This window comes from Propithecus coquereli, unplaced genomic scaffold (genome assembly GCF_000956105.1).
Source record: "Propithecus coquereli isolate 6110/MARCELLA unplaced genomic scaffold, Pcoq_1.0 Scaffold2, whole genome shotgun sequence".
Lineage (NCBI taxonomy): Eukaryota > Metazoa > Chordata > Mammalia > Primates > Indriidae > Propithecus > Propithecus coquereli.
The window spans coordinates 13,138,227-13,161,272 of NW_012144966.1; the positions used below are offsets into that span (position 1 = coordinate 13,138,227).

At 36.8% G+C, this 23,046-nt stretch overlaps 1 protein-coding gene across 2 annotated transcripts in view; it reads right to left on the reverse strand.

Moving 5' to 3' along the window:
• DECR1 (2,4-dienoyl CoA reductase 1, mitochondrial) overlaps nt 1–23,046 on the reverse strand; it is a 54,386-nt gene that overhangs the window by 20,480 nt on the left and 10,860 nt on the right. For both annotated transcript variants that reach the window (XM_012643628.1, XM_012643629.1), the window contains exons 2-5: nt 10,154–10,356; nt 8,723–8,780; nt 8,510–8,596; nt 7,096–7,243 (exon numbers count right to left, since the gene is read on the reverse strand). In XM_012643628.1, the coding sequence (XP_012499082.1) occupies nt 7,096–7,243; nt 8,510–8,596; nt 8,723–8,780; nt 10,154–10,356 (496 nt within the window). The remainder of the gene's footprint in view (nt 1–7,095; nt 7,244–8,509; nt 8,597–8,722; nt 8,781–10,153; nt 10,357–23,046) is intronic.

A 23,046-nucleotide genomic window follows, 5' to 3' on the forward strand; every position in this document is an offset into this window, starting at 1 on the left:
TTTTAGTAGAGACAGGGTCTCACTCTTGCTCAGGCTGGTCTCAAACTCCTGACCTCAAGGGATCCTCCCACCTTGTTCTTCCAAAGTGCTAGGATCACAGGAGTGAGCCACTACGCCCAGACAATGATATGCCTCTTCTTGAGATCCTTCAGTTTAACTATACCCACCTCCAAGCATAAAATCCATGTCCATCAGCCTCCTCCCCACCCGCACCTTGTACTTCCTAAACTACACAACTGAGCTATTATTTGTAGCTTTAACTCTTCTATTGTTATCGCTGGCAATTAATCTTACTGACAAGAGAAACTTCTCTTTTTGATATGGGCAAACCCTTAAAGACCCAAAACAAGAGGAAACCTGTCTCTCTCAGTCAGTTTTCAATGACAGCCCAGATTAAAATCTAAAAATCATCAGTGCTTTAAACTTACTTAAAGGAGAACTATGTAACTTAAAAAACTAGAATAACCCTGCATAAAAGAATATTATCTACTAAGTAAGGGCTTTTCTCATTTAAACAATTAACATAAATACATCCCCCATGTAGGTTGCAAATTTGCAAGTTTAATTACAATAAGTGCTATCAGGGCTCCCGTTTTTCTAATCGGTTTTAATTATGGGCCATATCCTAAATTTCAGATACTTGATGGTCCCCCTGTAAAAGGGGTGGTAAAAATATACTTATCTTGGAGGAAACTAACATTTTCTTTAATAACTAACATTTACTGAATACTAGACTACTCTGGGTCAGGCACTATTCTTAACGCTTTACAGATACTAGCTCATTTAATCATTACAGCAATCCTAGGAGATGGCTTTATTATTAATGCCATTTTGCAGAAGAGATTGAGGGACAATGAAGTAACCTTTTCAGGTTCACAGGATTAATAAGTGATGTAAACAGGATCAGAACTAGGCAGTTTGTCGCTAGAGCCTACACTCTTAATCACTACTTAAAACAGCCTTGCCAAGAAATTTCCAATTACATATTTAAAAAGAAAAAAAGATTCCTTTCAAAATTCCCAACTCACCTTACCTTCCCATTGTCTTCACAAAACACCAAAATAAGGTGCTTAGTTGCTCCAAGGAATTTTAACGGATGAGGCTGAAATCTTTTATCGAATTAACAAGATAACTCTAACAAATAAGCGTATTAATGCTGCCAAAATAAATTTCAACTGATTACCAAAAATGTGTTTTAAAATATTCTTTAAATGCACCTGGACACAATACAAAGAAATGTATCCATACAATTCTTTTACACTTTAAAATCTAAACACTATACATCTTGCAATCATAGCACTGATACATAAGAAAAGCCACCTTCTGCTCTACTCTTCCTGCTTCTGAAACAAGGTGCATTTGCCTCCCTTCTGGTTGCTCATGTCAAATGACTGGTCATCTTCTTTTCCCTCTAAGAGCTGAAGGACACAATTGAAAGAAGTATTAAATACGTCCTCAACTCAACTTCCTTTTGTAGGTCTCTAGAATACTTCATTGCATAAACAAAGCACCAACTTTGTGTTTAGTGTTAAGTTTAGAAATGGTGAGGAAAGAAGTGGGAGGAAAATTGAAAAGGTTTGCAGGTGAGGCAGAAGTAATGGGTCCTGATGAATAAAAGTATTTCTCATCTTGATGGGTAGGAAAAGGAGATTTACAACATGAAACGATAACAACATGTTTTTAAATGCTACAGTGTGCATTACAGACTCTGAACAGGGAATCTTTCATTAAGGAGCAGGACTACAGCTGGACATGGAGATTCTCTACGATGTAGGGAAAGAATGATTTTAGTCAGAGCATGTGGAATGGGGCACTCAAACAAGGGGTTATTATGTATGGACATGAGATTGGAGAGGCCGAGGGTGCCTGATTATAGAGGAAGAGGAAGAGTAACTGGCCAAGTACAGTATGTATGGATTGGAAAGAAGAACGTTTTGAAATTTATTTTTGCATTTATAGTTCACACTAATGAGGAAAATAGCAAGATGGTTAAAAACCTTGTGTTTTCTTATCATTTAACCTAACTACAAGAAGGATATATTTTACAACTTAGTTCAATGTTTCCAAGGTCTCATTTATTCTTCTCTTCCTCAATCACAAGGCTGCTGGTAAGATGACTTCAGGCATAATTTCAGTAAGTTCCATCCTATCCACAATTTCTTTTACAGACATTTATTAATTACTTCCCCCCGCATATTGCATGATTAACTTGCTTAGATAGTGAGTTTTCACTCTTTCCCTTTCTCCAACATAAGCTCCGTACAGTTCAAGCTTCCTTGGGTTGCTACTATCCCTTACTCTAGATTCCCTGAAGCTCTTCAAATTATTTTGGCCAAACTCTTAAATTAGCTAGGATACCATGTGTTCATTTGCATGAAGAAGTACATGTATATCTGTAAAGAAATTTATATTTTTCATGAGGCTTTTATAGGTCACACCTTGTTTTGTTACTAAATATTAGGGTAGAAATTTATTATCAAATCTATTTTACAGAAATAGAAAGGTGAGTAACAGTAAAAATACCATGACTCACTAACTGTCCAAGTATCACGTGGAAACTAGGAGACCAACCATGATTATAACAAAGTCACAGTCCCTTCTTTTTCCCCACTACACCGCTTATAATGAAAATTTTTTTAAAAACTATATCAATCATTGATTTCAATAGTAATAGTTAACATTTATTAGGCATTTAATAAACCATAGTTTCTCATCTGTGAATGTATTAAAAACACTTAGCTCATATATTAAAAAAAGAATAACTGTGCATCTGTTTTGACCCATATCTATGAGTAGGAATAAAATAGCACTTACAAGGTCATGCAAATATCAAATGAGTTAAAAGTGTTCAGAACAAAACGTGATACAGAGGAAGCCCTCAATAAGTGTTAGCTGTTAAAAAAAGAAAGAAAGAATAAAAGAATAAAGAAAGGAATAAGGGAAGGAAAGAAGAAAGGAGGAAAGGAAGTTAACAAGGGAAAAAAAGAAGGAAGGAAAGACAAGATAGAGGGAGGAAGGGAGGAATGGAGAGAAGGAGGAAGGAAAATTTGGTTAAAATTAGGGCATGTCCTTGTAAATAATGCCTCACTTTTTGCTTGTTCTGTATTCCAACATCTGTTGTGTAATAGACCTTTATTTAATAATTATAAAACTTGCAGTAATCACTATAGAATTCTCACATGGTCTTATGCAGAAGGAATCTTAGCTTTCTGGTATAATATAAAGTAATTCATGTGATTCAATTACCAAAGCTAGTCCAAAATCAAGTCTAACATCTGGGTAGCCTATCATGTATTTTTTCAACTGATACATGTAAAAGAAACAAAAAGAAAATTTTTAAAAACTTAATTTTCTTTAGATGGAATCTACATGTATTTTTAAAAGACAATGATGGATACAAAGCCAGTACGTTTACTTGAATGTTAAGTAATTTAAGATTGTTTTAAAAATCCAAACACGAAGAGTAGCATACCATGTTCAACACTTATCTAATACATCTTTGACGGTGGCACAAGAGGTATTTGTTGGATTTAGGTTAAACATAATATCAATTTTAAAAGTTGTACGATACATACTACCTCATTTCAAGTTAATATCAAGCTAAAGTAATGAATATATATAATACTATATGTATATATACTGGGTTTCATACTGTTTCCATACTGGTGTATGAAAGCATTTTGTAAATTACTACAGTGGTATAAAGTATTATTCCTATGAACTGAATGTTTTTATCCACTACCCGTCCCCCAAATTCATATGCTGAAACCCTAATCCCTAACGATGGTATCTGGATGTGGGATTTCTGGGAGGTAATTAGGGTTGAAGTAGGTCATGAGGTTGGAACCCCCAGGATAGGATTAATGCCCTTATAAAAAGAGGAAGAGATGGTAGATCTCTGTGTGTATGCACAAACCACGGAAAGGCCACTAAACAACACAACCAGAAAGAGAGCCCTCACCAAGAACCTGACCATGCTGGCACCCTGATCTTAGACTTCCAGCCTCCGGAACCATGAGAAATAAATATTTGCTGTTTAAGCTACCCAGTCTGTGGTCATTTGTTATAACACTCCGGACTAAGACAATTATTAATGCCACTTCAACAGAAATATATTAGGTCATTAAGTATGAAATGTCTGATCTCCTTAGGTACTAAGTTTGACAGTTGATATCTCTGACATTTCACTTTGACACTTCTTGTTTTATTCTTATTGTGAAGGTACATCCTCAGTCTTGCAAATGCATGTTTTGGCTTGTGATTATCTTTCAAATTTTTTTAGAGTAATTTTTGTGAAACCATGGATAAGTCAAAATTCATGTTATTTTCAAATATGAGTTCCATCGTAGAACCAATGCTGCACAGACAGCTTGAAATACCAATGAAGTGTTTGGGAAGGATGTGGCTAATGAACGCACGGTACATCTATGCTTTGAGAAGTTCCGTTCTTGTGATTTTCATCTTGAAAATGAGCCATGTGAGCAACCTGAGACCAAGGTGGATAATGATGACCTGAAAGCTATAGTGGAAGCGAATCCATCTCAACCTACATATGAATTTTTTCATTTTTATATATGATATTCTAGTGATCAATGGACCTTAGTATGGTATTTCCAATATCCTTCCCAGTAAGGATCAGCCACATATTTATAGACTTTCATAGCTGTAAGAGCTCAATGGGCTAAAGTCTTTAGAAGTTTCCTAAATCCTTCATCTGTTCATAATTGTTAATTTTGCATCACTGCTACCTCTCCCACTAATTCTATCTTTTCTGCCCTTACTAAGGCCACTGTGCTCTTGATCTTTAGTCATCTGCTGTCTACTCCCAGTGCACACTGTCACCAATTCCTGCCCACAGCAAGTGAGCTTCTACCTTCCAGTTGCTGGTACCCTCATCTTCTCTAGTCTGACTTCCTGGATATCTTACCTTGACTGACTTCCTAGATGCCAGACCACCTAACACACTTCTGATCACAGATTACCACAGATTGCCACCCCACGATCTGACCTGCAGGTTTACCTACATTGACACACTTGAGCTCCTTGACTATTGATCCAATACCAGAATAGACCCTGTGTACCATGCTCTCTTCCACTCAGTGGTCCAAGTTCTCCAAACTCTGTCAGGTTATGTGCGGTATCAATAACTGACAGGAATCTTGGTAGAATAAAAACTGGCTTCCATCTTTTAAAAAGTCTTATCTAATATATTTTTAATGAAGCCCATAGAATTTTAATCCAATGTGATGAATAAAAATAGAGCAAAGTCAATGTTAAAATGAAAGACAATAATGAGAAAAGAAGGGAGAGCCAGACAGAAATCAAGGGTCACAGAGATGGGCAAGGGAAGAAATAAGAAAAAGTGATGAAAGAGACAGAGATGAAGAGAAAAACAGAGAACCAAAAATGAAGAGCTGACAGAGGCAGAGAGAGAAAGGAAGAAATCAAGACATGAGCCAGAAGTGAGGGGAGAGGAAATCAGACAGAGGCAGAGAGAAAGAGAAAGGATACAGAGACCAAGGTTCCTCAGACAAAGAAGGGAAGAGAGAGGAGTCCACCCACTCTTCCCTGTCCCCCTTTCCGCTCTCATCCATCTCTCCTGAAGAAAAACAGATAAAATCAAAAACTCACCACCCAAACTTTAAATATAAATCATATCTACTCTTCTGTAGTGGAAACTAGTGATGATCAGGGATTTCAATTTCAATGAGTTCATGGGGAAAGGATGGAAGCTATTAGCGCGCGCGCGCGCACACACACACACACACACACACACACACACACACACACACAAAGCTAGTGCCTTCCTGGCATCCCTCTGTCTGTTCTTACATCCTCCTTCAAATTGATTTTAGGATTATTCAAGCTGCATAGAGCAAAAAATTAAACCTCGCAAGGCAAAGGCTTCTGAACAAGAGGGAGAAACCTGGCCAGCTCGATGTATTCCTTCCTCCCCTCAAGCCTCAAAAAACATTCTCTGGGGAGCATGACAACTCTTCCTCCTTGTCCTTGTTCAGAATACTCTCCTCCCTCTCTGAGAAAATTCCCCCACTCTTTCAAGTTCCAACCACAGCTTTTTCAGGGACAGAGTCTTGTCTGTTTCTGTGCTTTGGGCATACAGCATAGGGCCTGCTACACAAAAGTTGTCAGTGTCTGTTAAGTGAATAAATGTATGCTGGTTCTAGACATATATGTATACACACACATATACACAATACACATGTGTACTATTCATGTGCACACAAACTTTTATAAAGAAGTTTTTTCACAGTACTAAAAACAATGTCCTCCTAGTAAGTGCTCTCTAAATCTATTCTCCATCCAGTGTTCTCAACACCACTGGTGTTACCATCACCCACTACTCACCCCAGCTAAAAACTCTCTCATCTAATCAGGAAGCCCTGTTGATCTTTGTCTTCTAAAAGTCTCCTACTTTATCTACCATGCTGTCTATCCACATGCCAAAAGAAAAATCAAACCCTCCTGAATGGGTATCCTCAAACCTGTTCCACATTGTTGCCAATAACCTTTCCAATCAAGTCACCTTCCTCTGAGGTACTTTCAGTGGAAATCCATGAGGAAATAGTTTCCCATTTCTTCAGGATTAACAGCAAACCCCCTTTTTGGTACTGAGAACTTTCCCAGTTACACCCCAACCCACCTTCCCAAAATCATTTCCTACCCACTTTCTCCCCATCTCTAGTCACATCAAATTTCTCGTCATTCCCTAAACCCTCCTGCTTTTCCCCTCCCAGAGGCCTCTATTCACAGTCATTCACATTTCCTTTCTCTCCCTTTCTCCACATCCAGATCTGTGAAAATTCAGTTCAAATTGGATCTCGTTCCTCAATCTGATCACTGATCCTAGGGAGAGTTAGTCATTCCTGTCTCTGGATTTCCAATGTACTTGAAACACATACTTATTTTTCCTCAAATCATGACATATGATAATTATTTCAGTATCTTTCTTCTCCATTACACTGTGAGTTGTGCATGTATAGACAGTCTCATTGACTTTTTAAAGTATCCTAGAACTTAGCACAGAACGTTGCGCACACATGGGCCCAATAAATATGTGAAGAATGAATAACATACCTTTCTGTGCTTTAATAAGTTGCTTTCCAATTTCTAGTGTCACAAAGACTGTACCATTTAGAACTATGTCAGTGATGGTCTTCCAAGCATTAGGAGACAGTCTTTCAGTGGGGGAAATAAAATTTCCTGCTGCGTTGTTTATCACAATCTAATAAATGAATAAAGTAAATTATAAAAACTTTTAGATGAAGAAAAACATTTTCCCTCCAGAGCTTTTATTTCTGAAACTTACTAATCCAAATAATACACTAAAGCTAAAATTCATAATCAGCTATGAAATACCACGAAATTTTGTTCCATTTTGTTTTTTGAGTCTGTGAAAATCTCCTATGTTATTTACCAAATTTCAGAGTCCTAACCCCTATCTTTAAACTAGGGTAGACTCTATTATTAAGAAAATTAATACAGGCTGGGTATAGTGGTTCACACCTGTAATCCTAACACTTTGGGAGGCCAACACAAGAGGATCGCTTGAGGCCGGGAGTTTGAAACCAGCTCAGGCAATAGCAAGACCCTGTCTCTATAAATTTTTTTTTTTTAAATCAGCCAAGCATGGTGGAATACACCCATGGTCCCAGCTACTAGGAAGGCTGAGGCAGAAGGATCACTTGAGCCCAGGAGTTGGAGGCTGTAGTGAGCTATGATGACACCACTGCACTCCAGCCTGAGTGACAGAGTGAGACTTTGTCTCAAAAAAAAAAAAACAAAAATTAATACAGATTAAGCATATTTACCATATGACTACACTTTATTTCAGGGAATCTCAAGAAATGCCTTTAATTTCTGGTGTCATTTTAGTTTAATTTACCCAATGAAACTCTTGGTTGGTGACCTGTTTCTTCATTATGAACAAAGATTCAGCTTAGTTCTATATATTGGTATGTGTGAAGATATCTTTAACAGACAAAAGTGCTCTCTTTGAGACTATTGGAAGAAATGGCTTCTCTCCAATAAATGAACCAAACAACAGCAAAATACCCATGCATAACTCAGGTCATACATGGAGAAATGTGGAATTTTTTGTAGTTTTTCTTATTTGTATTGTTCTCCTCCACTGAGAGAGATAATCAAAAGTTATTACAAAAAACAAACAGCATGAATCATTTAAACTAGATACTGTGCTCTTGAATAACTGCTCTTGTTATTTCATAATCTTATTAAATAAAGTGAAATCAGGTTTGTTCTACAATCGATCATAAATGTATGTTTTAAGTATTCCTGAAAGGAAGTAATGCAGCAATCCTCCTGATCTGTTCCTGCTTTAAGCGGAGCTGGTATTTCCCTAGGGATGGAAAATAGGTGCTTCCCAACACACTACTTGGTCGCATCAGCATTTTACTTCCTTCGTGCATCTTGGTGTTTGTTATCAACATCAGATGCCTCATGGTTTGGTCTCATCACCAATTATACTTACATCAGGATGTCCTGCGATTTTGATCAGTTCTGACACAGTGTTTTTAACCATTTCAGGATCCCTCACATCACACTGAATTGCATGAACCTACAAAACAACAAAAAGAAAAAAGAATACTACGTTTTATAGATATCCTAAACCAAAAACATGAGTAAATTGTTCAAACACATTATAATTTCTGAATCTAAATTAAATGACTGCTTTCTAATGTACCTTATTTCCAGTCTGAGAAGAAATTTGTTCTGCAGTAACTTTCACAACATCAATCTTCCTAGAAATAAACATATGGTATTTTCAGTAAGTTCTGAAATATCTGTATATATTTCTTTTTAACTCCATAACTTAAAGAATGTAGAAAATCTATAGCTTAAAAGAAAGCATTTCTGAGAAAGTATGAATTATATCTAAATACAAATCAATTTGAAGGAATTAATTTTCTAAAAGTCAAATTTAAATAATTTTTACATATCTGATACTAATTTATTGAATTATTCACTTTAAACCAGTTGCTTCAGCATTATCTACTCATAGATTTAAATTATTTCCTTAATTATAATCATTGTTCTTTTGCTCAAGCCAGCTTTACAAAGAAAATACATTCAAGGTCTAATGTTAGTAGGTTTTGGATGAAATTTACGAGTTCAGATAACCTACATGCATTCAGAGTCTCACGCCTTTGAAGAAACACAAAAAATAAGCCATGAATATAAATTATGTAGCATTAAACTGAAAATAATATTTTAAAACTCTTTAAAACAATACAACATTAAAAAAATGTTCTGGCCAGTTTGCAGCTGTGAATGACGTAGGGACTATTGTTCAGATGATTACTTGGTCTGTCTAAAATGTTATATCATTCAAAATTGGAGGAAGGGGTGGATTTTTTGACCAGTCCCTAAAGCCTCAGACTCACATAGTTATAGGGTACCAAGATAAGCCTACGTAAGAAGAAATTCTTTCCACATGGTGTTACTCTTCCTATATTTATCACAATAGATGTTTTGAAATAGCTGTCTGCCTTACAGAAAATGAAAGTATTACAGCCATTATTCTGGTACAAAGTTAATCATCAAATAAAGCAGTAACCATAATCACTCCTACTGAAAACAAGCAACCTCCATGTAGGTAGTACTTTTTTTTAAATATATACACATATTTTTTGAGATGGGTCTCACTATAGACTGATCTCAAACTCCTAGGCTCAAGCAATCCCGCAGCCTGTAGCTCCACCAAGTAGCTGGGACTACAGGGGCAGCCACCACGCGTGGCTCCAGGAAGTACTTTTTAACTTCATCTAATAAAAAATTCTCTCACTGAATTTGGGACATGTAAACATCATCAGTTCCATAACTGTCACTATTTCCATCATCTCAAATTATAACTGACTTGTTTTCTTTTTTTTTTTTTTTTTGGTTTTTAGATGTTTTAAAAAGGTTATTATTATTTTCTTTTTCGTTGTGGTTTTTGTTTTTTGTTTTTATAACTGACTTTTTCCAAGGAGATTTATTTAAATAACCTAAAGAATATTTCATATAAGATTAAGTTGCAAATCAAACAATTCTGGCAAATGGCATTTTCAATACTATGGCACAGAACAGTTTCTTCAACACACTCTTGCCAAGCAACTTGCTGAGACAGACTTACCGGCTGGCTATCACACACTGAGCACCCAAACTGGACAGAAGAGTTGTCATTCCTTTACCAAGGCCAGTACCTCCCCCGGTAATGAACGCCACTTTTCCTTGAAAACTATTAGGTGGCAACATCGCTTTTTGAAGGGGTGGAAAGAATTTAGACTGTACAGCTTCAGTGTTTTGATATAATATTTTCGTCCCATAACTGAAAAACTAAAAGGGGAAAAAAGGAATTGAAACTCGCATACATGCAATTCCAAAAAAGAGATGAATTTTTTAAAACCTGATCTAGAATTTTATATTAATCAAATCCTCGGACCAACACAAACTCACTGCAAACATGTCGGTGTTGCACTTAATCAATTATTATTCTCTTGCTTTCTGAATGTTAAATGACATAGTGGAATGCTTAAAAAACCATGGGAGCCGGACCTAGACTGCACAGGACAGAATTTTTGCCCTAGCTGTATAAACTTCAACAAGTTACTTAACATCTCTGTGCTTCTTTTCTTTCATCTATACAATGGGGACTATAAAAGAACTTTCTTCATAGGACATATGAGGATTTATATGAGTTAATATAAGTAAAATACCTAGAGCAGTGTGTATCTCATAGTAGACACTATAAATGTTAGCAGGTGTTTGCTTAAATTTAACTTTTAAAAAATTAATGGTAAGTATTTGTGTCTTTTAACAAGAATAATTTGGATAAAAATCACATTCCATCTGTGAATCACTGAAGAAAATTATAAAAAATTCTTTATAATGTTTATTAAATCAAATGTTTTTCCCATTTTGTCTTCTAGCCAAAAAAATTTAGAACAGAGAGAATATTTGTTATTTTTTAAGTGGGGAGAAAAAAATCAATCCATTTCAAACTAAAAAATATTTGTATTGCCCTACTTTATATTTTATAGCTTATAGTCACATTACTTGTAAAAATCACTGCCATCATCTCATATTTAATTATAAAAACAAACTTCAAGTTTGAACATAATAACAAACAATAAGAGCTAACATTCATTAAATGGTTACCATGTGCCAGGATTAGATATCAAATTATCTAATCTTCAAAACAACCACACGAAATAGCTATTATTTTTATTCTGTTGTACAGGAAGAGCTCAGAGAAATTAAAAATATTTTCAAAGTTGCAGAAGTAAGATTTAAACATAGACAGACAGGCTCCAGAGCTTTCTCTCATAACCACCTTGCAAATTGCCTGTCTGTTCTCTGAGCTTCTGTTAGCTTAATGATCACACCAGGGAGGTATATGACATTCTATCAGGTCATGATTGTAAGATTAAAACTCCAGAATCTATCATTTCCTGCTAGGCTATTCCTGTAAGCTAGACAAGCTACTATCAGTTGATTCAGGATATCTAGAAATTTATCTTAAGGAAATAATTAGAAAAGTGGTCAATGATTTAGGCTAAGGCTATACATCAACTGGAAATTGCATAGGAAAATGCTTATGATGTAATGCTAAATGAAAAAAAAACACCCAAATAATATATAGTATGTCCTTAACTATAACTAAAAATATGTTATTAGAAAAAAGCCTAGAAGTAGTATGTAGTAGATTCGATATTCACTATATGCCAAGGTCTTCTAAAGACTTCCCTCACAACAGCCCTAAAAGGTAAATTCTATTGTTACTCCTATTTTATAGATAAGGAAATTGAAGCACAGTAAGGTCAACTAACTTCTAACTACAAAATACTGATGAAGGAAATTAAAGAGGATACAAACAAATAGAAAGACATCCCACGCTCATGGATCAGAAGGATTAATATTGTTAAAATGACCATACTACCCAAAGCAGTCTATAGATCAATGCAATCCCTATCAAAATACCAATGACATTCTTCACAGAAATAGAAAAAAAAAATCCTAAAATTTATATGGAATCACAAAAGACCCAAACAGCCAAAGTGATCCTAAGCAAAAAGAACAAAGCTGAAGGTATCACACTACCAGACTTCAAAGTATACTACAAGTTGTAATAACCAAAACAGCATGGTACTGGCACAAAAACGGACACGCAGACCAACGGAACAGAATAGAGAACCCAGAAATTAATCCACATATCTACAGCCAACTGATTTTTGACAAAGGTGCCAAGAACACTCATGGGGAAAGGACAATGTCTTCAATAAATGGTGCTGGGAAAACTGGATATCCATATGCAGAAGCATGAAACAATCAGCAGAATGAAAGTTAAAAGACAATCTACAGATTGGGGGAAAATACTGCAAACTACTCATCTGATAGTAGATTAATATCCAGAATATACAAGAAACTTAAACATCTCAACAGGAAAAAAAATTGAATTAAAAAAATGGGCATATGATCTGAACCGACATTCAGACATTTCTCAAAAGAAGACATACAAATAGTCAACAAATATATGAAAAAAATGTTTAACACCACTAATCATCAGGGAAATGCAAAGCAAAACCACAATGAGGTAATGTTTCACCTCAGATAGGATGGCTATTATCAAAAAGAAAAAAATGGCAGGGCAGGCAGCTCACATTTGTAATCCTAGCACTTTGGGATGCTAAAGCAGGAGGATCCCTTGAGGCGAGGAGTTCAAACAAGCCTGACAGCAGAGCAAGAGCCCATATCTACAAAAAAATTTTTTAACCAGCTGGGCATGGTGGCACATACCTGCATCCCAGCTACTCAGAAGGCTGAGGCAGGCAGATTGCTTGGACCCAGGAGTTTGAGGTTGCTGTGAGCTATGATGACACCATTGCACTCTAGCCTGGGCAACAGAGTGAAACCCTGTCTCACAAAAAAATAAGTAAATAAATAAATAACAGATGCTGACAAGTATGCAGAGGAAAGGGAATTTGTACATCTTGTTGGTGAGAATATAAACCAGCATAGCCACTGTGGAGAACAGTATGGAGGTTCCTCAAGAAAACTACAAATAGAACCACCATGATTCAACAATCCCACTACTGGGAATTTATCCAAAGGAAAGGAAATCATTACATTAAAGAGACATCTGTAGCTCCCACTATTCACAATAGCCAAGATTTGGAATCAACCTAGATGAATGAATAAAGAAAATGTGGTATAATATATATACACAATGGAATACCATTCAGCCATAAAAAAGAATGAAATCCTGTCATTCACGGCAATATGGATGGAAATGGAGGACATGTGTTAAGTGAAATAAGCCAGGCACAGAAAGTTAACCACCACATGTTCTAACTCATGTGGAAGCTAAAAAAAAAGTTTATCTCATAGAAGTAAAAAGTAGAACAGTGGATATCAGAGGCTGGAAAGGATAGGGAGAAAAGAGGGATAGGGAGAGATTTGTTAAAGGATATAAAATTACAGCTGGATAAGAGGAATAATTTTTCATGTTCTGTACTACTACAGGATGACTATAGTTAACAATAATATATTATACAGTTTCAAATAGCTAGGAGGAAGATATTGAACGTTCCCAGCACAAAGAAATGATAAATGTTTTAGATGACAGATATGCTAATTATCCTGATCTGATACATTATATGTATCAAAATATTACTACGTACCCCATGAATATGTACAGCTATTATTTGAAAAAATAAAACCTAAACAAGATAAACAATAATAATTAATAAAGACTTAAATCCAAGATCTGTTTGACTTCAGAGTCCATTCATTCCTTTACACAATTACCTCTAAGGGATGGGATTATGGATGTCTTTTTATTTGATCGGTTTTTAGTATTTTCAAAACCTATCTAGTAAGTATGATTTGATTTTATAATCAGGAAAAAACCATTACTGAAGGACAAAATTTGAGATCATGTATAAAATAAATGGTGAAAATAACTGGTAAAGGAAAGGATATAAAGGCAAAAATACCACATTTGATAATAACAATTCCTAATAAGTTTCTATAATGTAACAGGTTATTACATAGCACAGTCTTGCCCATTTTATCTTATTTGATCTGATCAATACTGATCTTATGAATCTGCTTCCTCACCAAATCAAAAGTGAAGACATTAATATGCTATTTTAATTCACATTGCCTGCTGGCAATTCACAGCACATGTGAATATGAATTCCAGCCATCTCTTTGCCTAAAAGGAAGCTGTTCATGTCAACACATGGAACCACAAGATCCATAGAAATGATCAGATCTCATTTCACCACACTGTGGTCAACCTCCTCTTTCTACAAAGAAGCATCCTAAATAACCTGAAATAGTACTTTAGCCATTTCTTTTTGCATTATAAAAAGTGGATACAAACAGGCTTTTAAAGATTTTCAGATCTTGCTTTGTGGTTTTTCTAGAAATAAGTTGTTTTCAAAAATAAAAATAACACTTTTCATACCAAGATTGAGTTCTCTGGAGATCTTTAGTGACCTAAAATTCTTAAAACTCTCTAAAGTCTTCCAGTTTTGGCAATACAGATTTATTTTTTAGTGTTAGAAGTCCTAAATCTCTCCCCTCCAAAATTCACTATCACCCACGCACCCCTACCATACTTATCATTTTCACTTATCATATAAACAGTATCTTCCCCTTTCATGTATTCTGAAATGATAGCATTCAAACTAATGAGATTCATGAGATGTCACACTTCTAACCCTCAAAATGGCAATTCTGAGTCTTGACTCGGTCCCTTCCCCAGAGGATAAGAACTGTGTATCAATGAGATACATACCTAAATTACTTAAATATTTTGGCTAGTCTATATTGTCTAAAGCAAATATCTAAAGGAGAGGTAGACTGGTGATTCCAGACCGAATATGTTTTGTTAGGCCTGCCAAATATTTAGAAAATTGGAGCCAACATTTAGATACTGGGAGAACTCACATAAAAATCAGAACCTATGCCAGCAGTTGCGTTCTACATGGTTAAGTAAAACCATGGGTGTTCCTTTGGGACAAGGCCTGAGCTCTGCCCAACTCCACCTCACACAAGTATCAAAAAAAAAAAAAAAAAAAGGTATTTTTTCTTGAATCATAGATAAATTTCTGAAGTTTATCTTAGAAATTTATAAGATAACATAGAAGTTTCATATAAAACAAATTTCTATAAAAATAATGGTTTAGTGTGCTATGTACATTAAGAAAATCCAGTTTCAAATCTGTAAAAATTATACAATAATAGACTCTCATATGCAAGTTGTGAGGCTGAATGACTTAACATTTAAATAACCCTTAGCTTAGCTATTTCACCATCATCATCACTATTGATCAGGCCTCCACATTAAAATCCCATCCCTCGAAAACATCAATGCCTTTCAAAGTCAAAAAGACAAAAACTAAACTCTTGAGCATGGCATTCAAGCCACTGGGCAACATGGCTTCAACCTACCTTCCTAGTCTCACTTCCTACCCATTCTACCACAGTAGCAGTAAACTCCACACTTACGAACGTTTTAGCATTCCCAAAACTTTCCAAGCACTTTCACCTTCTGGCCTTTGCTCCTGCTTTCTTGTCAGCCCAAACTACCCACTCTCTTTCTAAACCTACCAGTATCAGCCTGCAAAATCAGGCAACAGTTGCAACACCTCTGTTGACACTTTTTATCAGGTGCCTCTGTTAAAAACAAGCAAATAAACGGCTTCCATGCTAGACTGTGAGCACTCAGGGAAGCAAGAACACTACCTTATTGATCACTATCATAGCATTTCTGGCACCAGTTAGGCATTCAGTAAATGCTTGTTTTACTGTACGTAAAAATCGTTGGCCAGGCTCCAATTCCATTCAAAAGACATGTAGAGTCTTATGTGATATGATATAAATCTAGTTCTTTGCCACTTGTTTTAAAAAGTTAAAAGTCATTTCCAATGATCCTAAATTATGGCACTGTAAGTTTGTTTAAACCCAAGAAAAGAAAATTCAATAGTATCAATATGTAAATATCAATATCAATTACAAATAGAAAAGCTGGGCAAAGAACTTAAAAAGGTAGTCCACACAAACAGAAAAACATATATATAATCATATTTATGATGGAATAAGTATATTTAAACAAAGGGAGATATCATTTTTCTCTTACCAGACTGTATAAGGCTCAAAATTTTGTATTGTATAATACAAGAAACAGCTTATTAAAGCCAGTCTTACTATCTGTTGATACGGATCGTGGCAACTTCTTTAGAGGCAAATTTGACAATATTTATTAAAATATTAGAAATAAATCCCCTTTGACTCAGCAAACTCACATTCAGGAATTTATCCAACACAAATACTTGCGAAGGGAAGAGGAAGAAGCTATGATCAAAGATATGCATTAAGATGAAAATGAAATTAAGAAAACAATTCTATTTATAGTCACATTTAAAAGAGTAAAATACTAATATATTTAATAAAAGAAGTATAAGATCTGTAAATTGAAAACTACAAAACATTATTAAAAAATTATAGAAAACCTAAATAAATTAACAGACATTTGTGTTCATGGATCAGAAACTTAATTTTGTTAAGAAGGCAATACTCCACAAATTGATGTACAGATTCAATGAAATCCCTATCAAAATACCAATTGGCATTTTGCAAAAGTTGACAAGCTTATCCCAAAATTGATACGGTAATGCAACGGACTCAAAATAGCCAAAGAGATTCATTAAAGCATTATTTGTAATAGAAAAGACTAGAAAACAATTGTGCGTTTCCATAATGCATATGCCCAATGAATTAGGGCACAACCATATAACAAAATACTGCTATATGGATCTGTTATCTACCAAAAGGAGGAGCTAGAATTCCTGAATGTACATATTGCTACAGATATATTGTTTATTCAATCACTCAACAAATATTTGTTGAATACCCACAATGTAGGGCATTATGTGTTAAGTGAAAACTCAAGGCAGAGAAATACATATGCTCCTATTCATGTGATTTTTTTAAATGAGGATATCTTCATACATATGTTGATAAATGCACAAAAAATTGCTGGAAGAATCCACAAGAAACTATTCATAGTAGTAACCTTTTGGGAGAGGGACTTATGTTGTCACTATGTTTCCTTTCGTAATGCTTAAATGTTAAACATGTTCATAAATTCATTTTTCATTAAAAATAGTTAACACAAAACTGAATCATATATGTAAGCACACAAGAAAAAATGCAGAGGGGAACAAAGTTGTGACAAAAAGAAAAATGGCAAAGAATGTTTCATGACAAAGATGTTCTGCCTTATTTGTAGTGTAAGTACTCTATACTCAACAATAAAGTATGAGCTATATTTATAAAGACAATGAAACATTTTTGTATCGGTTTTCCTTAAATTTCCAAGTATCTGTTGGTTCAAGTCAAATGAATATTTTTTAGATCACATTTACTCTTGCTCAAATTCACATAAGAGCTTCGCAGACTGAGCCTTAACTGTCATATTAAAATGTTTTCTTGGCAAACACTGGACAACTATATTTTTCAAAGGATGAGTTTGAAAAATGCATATCTCTGCATTCCCAAAGTATCTCATGTATTCCCTGCACATAGTAAACCTTCCATAACTACTTCCCAGTTTATTTTGTTCAGTGGCTCGAAGGCACTTGTCTGTGCCACGCATGTATTCTTTTCAGTGCTCAGACCACTGCCACTTCAGCATATGTGGTTCTTGGCTGGAGCCATCTAGTAGTACAAGAGACAGCCAGGTGGGACCCTCTACTGGATGTTCCAGTATAGAAAAGGATAGTCCTGCAGAATGAAGAACTGTCCCTCCCCAAATGTCAATAGTGATCCTCAAACTCTAAAAGAAGTGATATCCCCAAAGACTACTACAGCCATGGCTTGCCACAGGCCATGTTACACTCACACTCTGTGTTTATGTGAATCGCTTGGTCATATCCACCCACTCCTTAACTTAAAGCAGGACATTGTGCAGAAGCCACTGATATTCTCGGTTTCAGCAGAGTGCAGATCTCGTTGCCACGGCAACTTGAAAGTAAGGCTGAGCAAATATAAAAGGCCTAGCTGGACTCCAACCTCCAATGGCTAGGCTGAATTATGCAGCTGCCAGTAGCAAGACAGAAATTACATTTTTGAGTAATGATCCACCTTATAGCAGTAAACATGAGTCCTTGAAAAGGTAGGTGCTATGTGCTACAGGGTGTACATACCATTTTTATTACAGTACTGTCTGCAGTTAGATGTGAACCAAACAGATGCTTACCCAATACTACACAATAAAGGGAGATAAAATCACAGAGATAAATCAGGAGGCAATTTGAAATTTTCAATGGGGACCTTCACTTGTACCTTCACTCTGATTTGAGTATTCTCTTACTAATCCCCTACCATGTTAGCCAAAACTAATATGACTATCTTTTTTGAACCAGAAATTAGAACCCCTGTTCTTGCAAAGGTTTTGTTTTTATTTGGGAATTTGCTTATATGAGAAAGTATCAGAAATAAACACATTATGATAAGATATAGAGTTCATTCACTTTATTTATTTTTAGCAAATATTTATTGAGCATCTATTATGCTCCAGGTACTGTTCTAGGCAATGGTGATACAGAGAGAAACAAAACAAACACAACATTCTACCCTCAGTTGGATGATCTTTGGGAGGGTGAGGGATAAATAAACTATGTAAAATATTAAAATTTGTTATGTACTATGGGGGGAAATAAGGCATAGAATAGAGAGGTAGAGCATTGCTACTTCAAACAAAGATGCCAGTGAAGGTCTCACTGAAAAGGTGACATTGGAGCAAAGAGTTGAAGGAGGTGAGGAATGAGTCACAGGGTTTCAGGCAAAAGAAAGACTGAGAGCAAAGAGAGTCTGCATAGTGCACGGAGGAACAGTCAGGAGCTCAGTGTTGCTGAAGAAGGAGGGAGGGAGACAGGGGCAGGAAGAAAGGTCAGTTTAGAGGATCGTTCTGGCTGCTATGCTGAGAATGGAGTGTAGTGGGCAAGATTGGAAGCAGGAAGACTAGTTATGATGCTTGTGCAGGAGGTCAGGCAAGAGACGGTGATGGCTTAGACCAGGATGCTATCATCAGAAGTGGTGGTGTAAGCAAATAAAATTACTGGTAAGTGCGAAAGTCTCAGAAAATGAGGATGAAATGAATTACCACTGTACCTAATATTACCTAGTCCAATTATGTCTTCTTTTTTTTTAACTTTTTTTTTTTCTGAGACAGAGTCTTACTCTGTTGCCCACGACAGAGTGAGTGCAGTGGCATCATCCTAGCTCACAGCAACCTCAAACTCCTGGGCTCAAGCAATCCTCCTGTCTCAGCCTCCTGAGTAGCTGGGACTACCGGCATGCACCACCATGCCCGGCTAATTTTTCTATTTTTTTTCAGACATGGGGTGTTATTCTTGCTCAGGCTGATCCTGAACTCCTGGCCTCAAGCCATCCTCCGCCTGGGCCTCCCACAGTGCTAGGATTACAGGCGTGAGTCACCACTTTTTTTTTGATATATAATATTTGCAAATGTTTATGGCATGCAGTGCATGTGATATTTTGTTGCATGCACAGAATGCAGAATGATCAAGTCAGTGTATTTAGGATATCCATCACCTCAATTAGCCTTCTTGCCTCGGGCTCCACCTCAGCACACTTTGACCTATTTCATTAAAAGCATATAAACAGGTCTGCTTACTGAAAGATCAAGGCCATTCAACTGAGAGAACTTTTTCCACCTTGTTCACCTTCACCTCAATATCTCTGCCTCCCTCACCTTTGCCTCAACACTGCCTTTGTGTTCTAGAAAAATCAAGATTTAAGTGTGAGCCAGAAAAAGGAAATGAAGACAGGTCAGATAGTCTAGGTCACTGGTCTAGGTGAGAGATACTGAGGGCGGCAGAAATAAAGAGGAGAGGACACATTCCACACACATTTAACACATAAATTAGCCTGAACCCAGAAGCCAACCAGCCAGCCAGTAAGGGTAAGAGGAGAGCTAAGGATAATTGAGTTTTCTAGTTTCGGTGGCTGCTGCAGAGTGATGCCGTGACTGAAATGACTGGGTTAGCACAAGATGACCCAAGTTGGAGGACTGAGGATAACGAGTTTTGTACTAGAAATGCAGCACCTGGAACATCTTTGGAATATTCAGGTGGAGACATCTAAGCTGCAGTAGGAAAGACAGTTTTGAAGCATACAGAATAAATCAGGCTAAAGATAAATGGCAACACCGTTTCATCATTTGAGCAAGTATGAAAGCCTGTAGTTCTGTCACTGCTTTTATGGTGCTTTTATGGCACAATGCAGTGTGGTTCCCAGGCTGGGAAGGATCAAAGCGCTGTTGTCCTCTTACTCCAGATTTAATTACATTTACTCAGGAATCTCAATCTCAGAGTGATTCATCAACTTCAGAAGAGAAGAGCATAGGACAGCTGAGATGGCTGATCATTTTCTACCTGGAATTTTCTCTAAAACTAAGGACAGCCAAACATCAGTGGAATGCTTTCTACTATGGGCTGTAAGCAATTCTGGCTAACTTTAGATTCCCCTGCTGTTTTGATATGTTCATGGTGACCTTTGGGGAATAATCTGAGATCTAGATTTTTTTTTTAAATATTATAAAGTTACTTCATAGTTTTGGAAGGAAATCGGTTTTGAAAGTTCTGCACATGCATACTTGAGCTCCGAGGCCAGGATTTATCTACATAGCACCCCACCCTCCCAGGGACTCCCTCACACCCTCCTTCTCTTCACCTGATATGTCCCACCCATCCCAAAGACCCATGTATTTCTCCTCCGCAATATCTTTCCTCTCTATCCACTGCCTGATTTCAAAGGCCCATATCTCATATCGCTCACAAATACTGAGGGCACATTCAGTGTCACCCCTTAACTGGTCTCCAGAGGACTGAAAACATGATCATGTTACTTCTCTCCTTAGGATCTTCCAGTGGCTCCCAGCAGGTGCACGAAATCCAGATTCTTTAGCTTCACACAGCACACCAAGTCTTCATGACCTGGTCCATCTCCCCCGCCTCGTCACCCTTGAAATCCACACTCAGGAGCCTCATCGCCCTTGACATCCACACTCAGGAAAACAAAGTACTCAAGGATCCCATCACAAACCCTTTCCTACCTCGCTGTCTTTACACAAATTGCTCCCTGCCATCACTCAACACCCATCATTCATATTCATCTCTGAGAACTCTGACGCCTTCCCTAACACTCCCAGACAGAATTAACATTCTCATCTCCACCTCTGTAACTTCACCCTCTATACACCAGTTTAGGAGTCCCAGTACCTGCTGACATTGCAAGACTAGCATCGCTTACTCCCTCCTCCCTCCAGCCCCGTTAAATGCCTTCTCTCAGAGAGTGCACTATCCTTAGCTCAGCGGCCAAAGACAGAAATCTGGACTTCATCTCACACCACACTTTCAAACTATCCCATCCAGTTCATTTTAGTCCTCAATAGCTCTAATGCTGACCTCTGTTCAGACACTCATCACTGCTGTTTTGCCTTCTGGTCTCCCTATCTCAAGTCTCACTTGACGATATCACGTCCCTATTCACAATTTTGATGATACCATTATCACCGCTCCTTAGCACTGTCCAATCTTCCTTCCTCACCACCAACCAATCACCACAGCCTCTCAATTTACTTCCTAAATATCACTTGACTTTGAGTCTCTCCACACCCACTGCCATTTTCTAGCTGGGGCCACCGTCACCACTCATCTGGAGAGAGAATTTCCCAGGGTTTGACTATCTGCCTCCATGGCTCACAGGCTGCTCGCTGGCCTGTCTCGCACCACCTGCCTCACATTCTGGGCCTTCACACAGGCCACTCTCCTGCCTACAACTTTCTTACTCACCCTCTCCCCCTGGCTAACTCTTACTCATCCTTTAGGTCTCAGTTTCAATATGCACCCCCCCCCCCAAAATACTCCCATAAAACTGAACACTCACTGCAAGTCCTAGGCAGAGCATTCAGGCAAGAGAAAGAAAGAAAGAGTAACCAAATTGGGAAAGAAGAGGTCAAACTATTGCTTTTTGCTGACGATATGATCTTATATCTAGAAAACCCCAAAGACTCCACCAAGAGACTACTGGAATTGAGAAATAAATTCAGCAAAGTCTCAGATTATAAAATCAATGTACACGAATCAGTAGTAATTCTATATACTAATAACAGCCAAATTGAGAGTCAAATCAAAAACTCAATACTATTCACAGTAGCTACAAAGAAAATAAAATACCTAGGTATGTACTTAACTAAGGAGGTGAAAGATCTCTACAAACAGAACTACAAAACACTGAGGAAAGAAATCGCAAATGACACAAACAAATGGAAAAACATCATACTCATGGATTGGTAGAATCAACACTGTTAAAATGTCCATATGACCCAAAGTGATTTACAGATTCAATGCAATCCCCATCAAAAATACTAACATCATATTTCACAGAAAAAATAATTCTATGCTTCTTTTGGAATCAGAAAAAGAGCCCAAATGACCAAAACAATCTTAAGCCAAAACCAGCAAATTTTGTGCCAATACCAAAACAGCATGGTATTGGCACAAAAATAGAGACACAGACCAAATGAACAGAATAGAGAACCCAGATATAAAACCATCCACATACAGCCAACTAATCTTTGAGATAGGCAACAATATACACTGAGGAAAAGAAGCCCTATTCAATAAATGGTGCTAGGAAAATCGGATAGCCACATGCAGAAGAATGAAACAGGATCCATATATCTCACCACTCACAAAAATTAATTCAAGATGGATAAAAGAGCTAAACATAAAAGCATGAAACCATAAGAATTTTAGAAGAAAATGTATTAAAAAAACTCTTCTAGATATCGGCCTAGACAAAGAATTTATGACTAAGACCCCAATGGCAGATACAGCAACCACAAAAATGAGTAAATGGAACTTGATCAAATCAAAAAGCTTCTGCACAGCTAAGGAAATAATCAACAGAACAAATAAACAACTTACA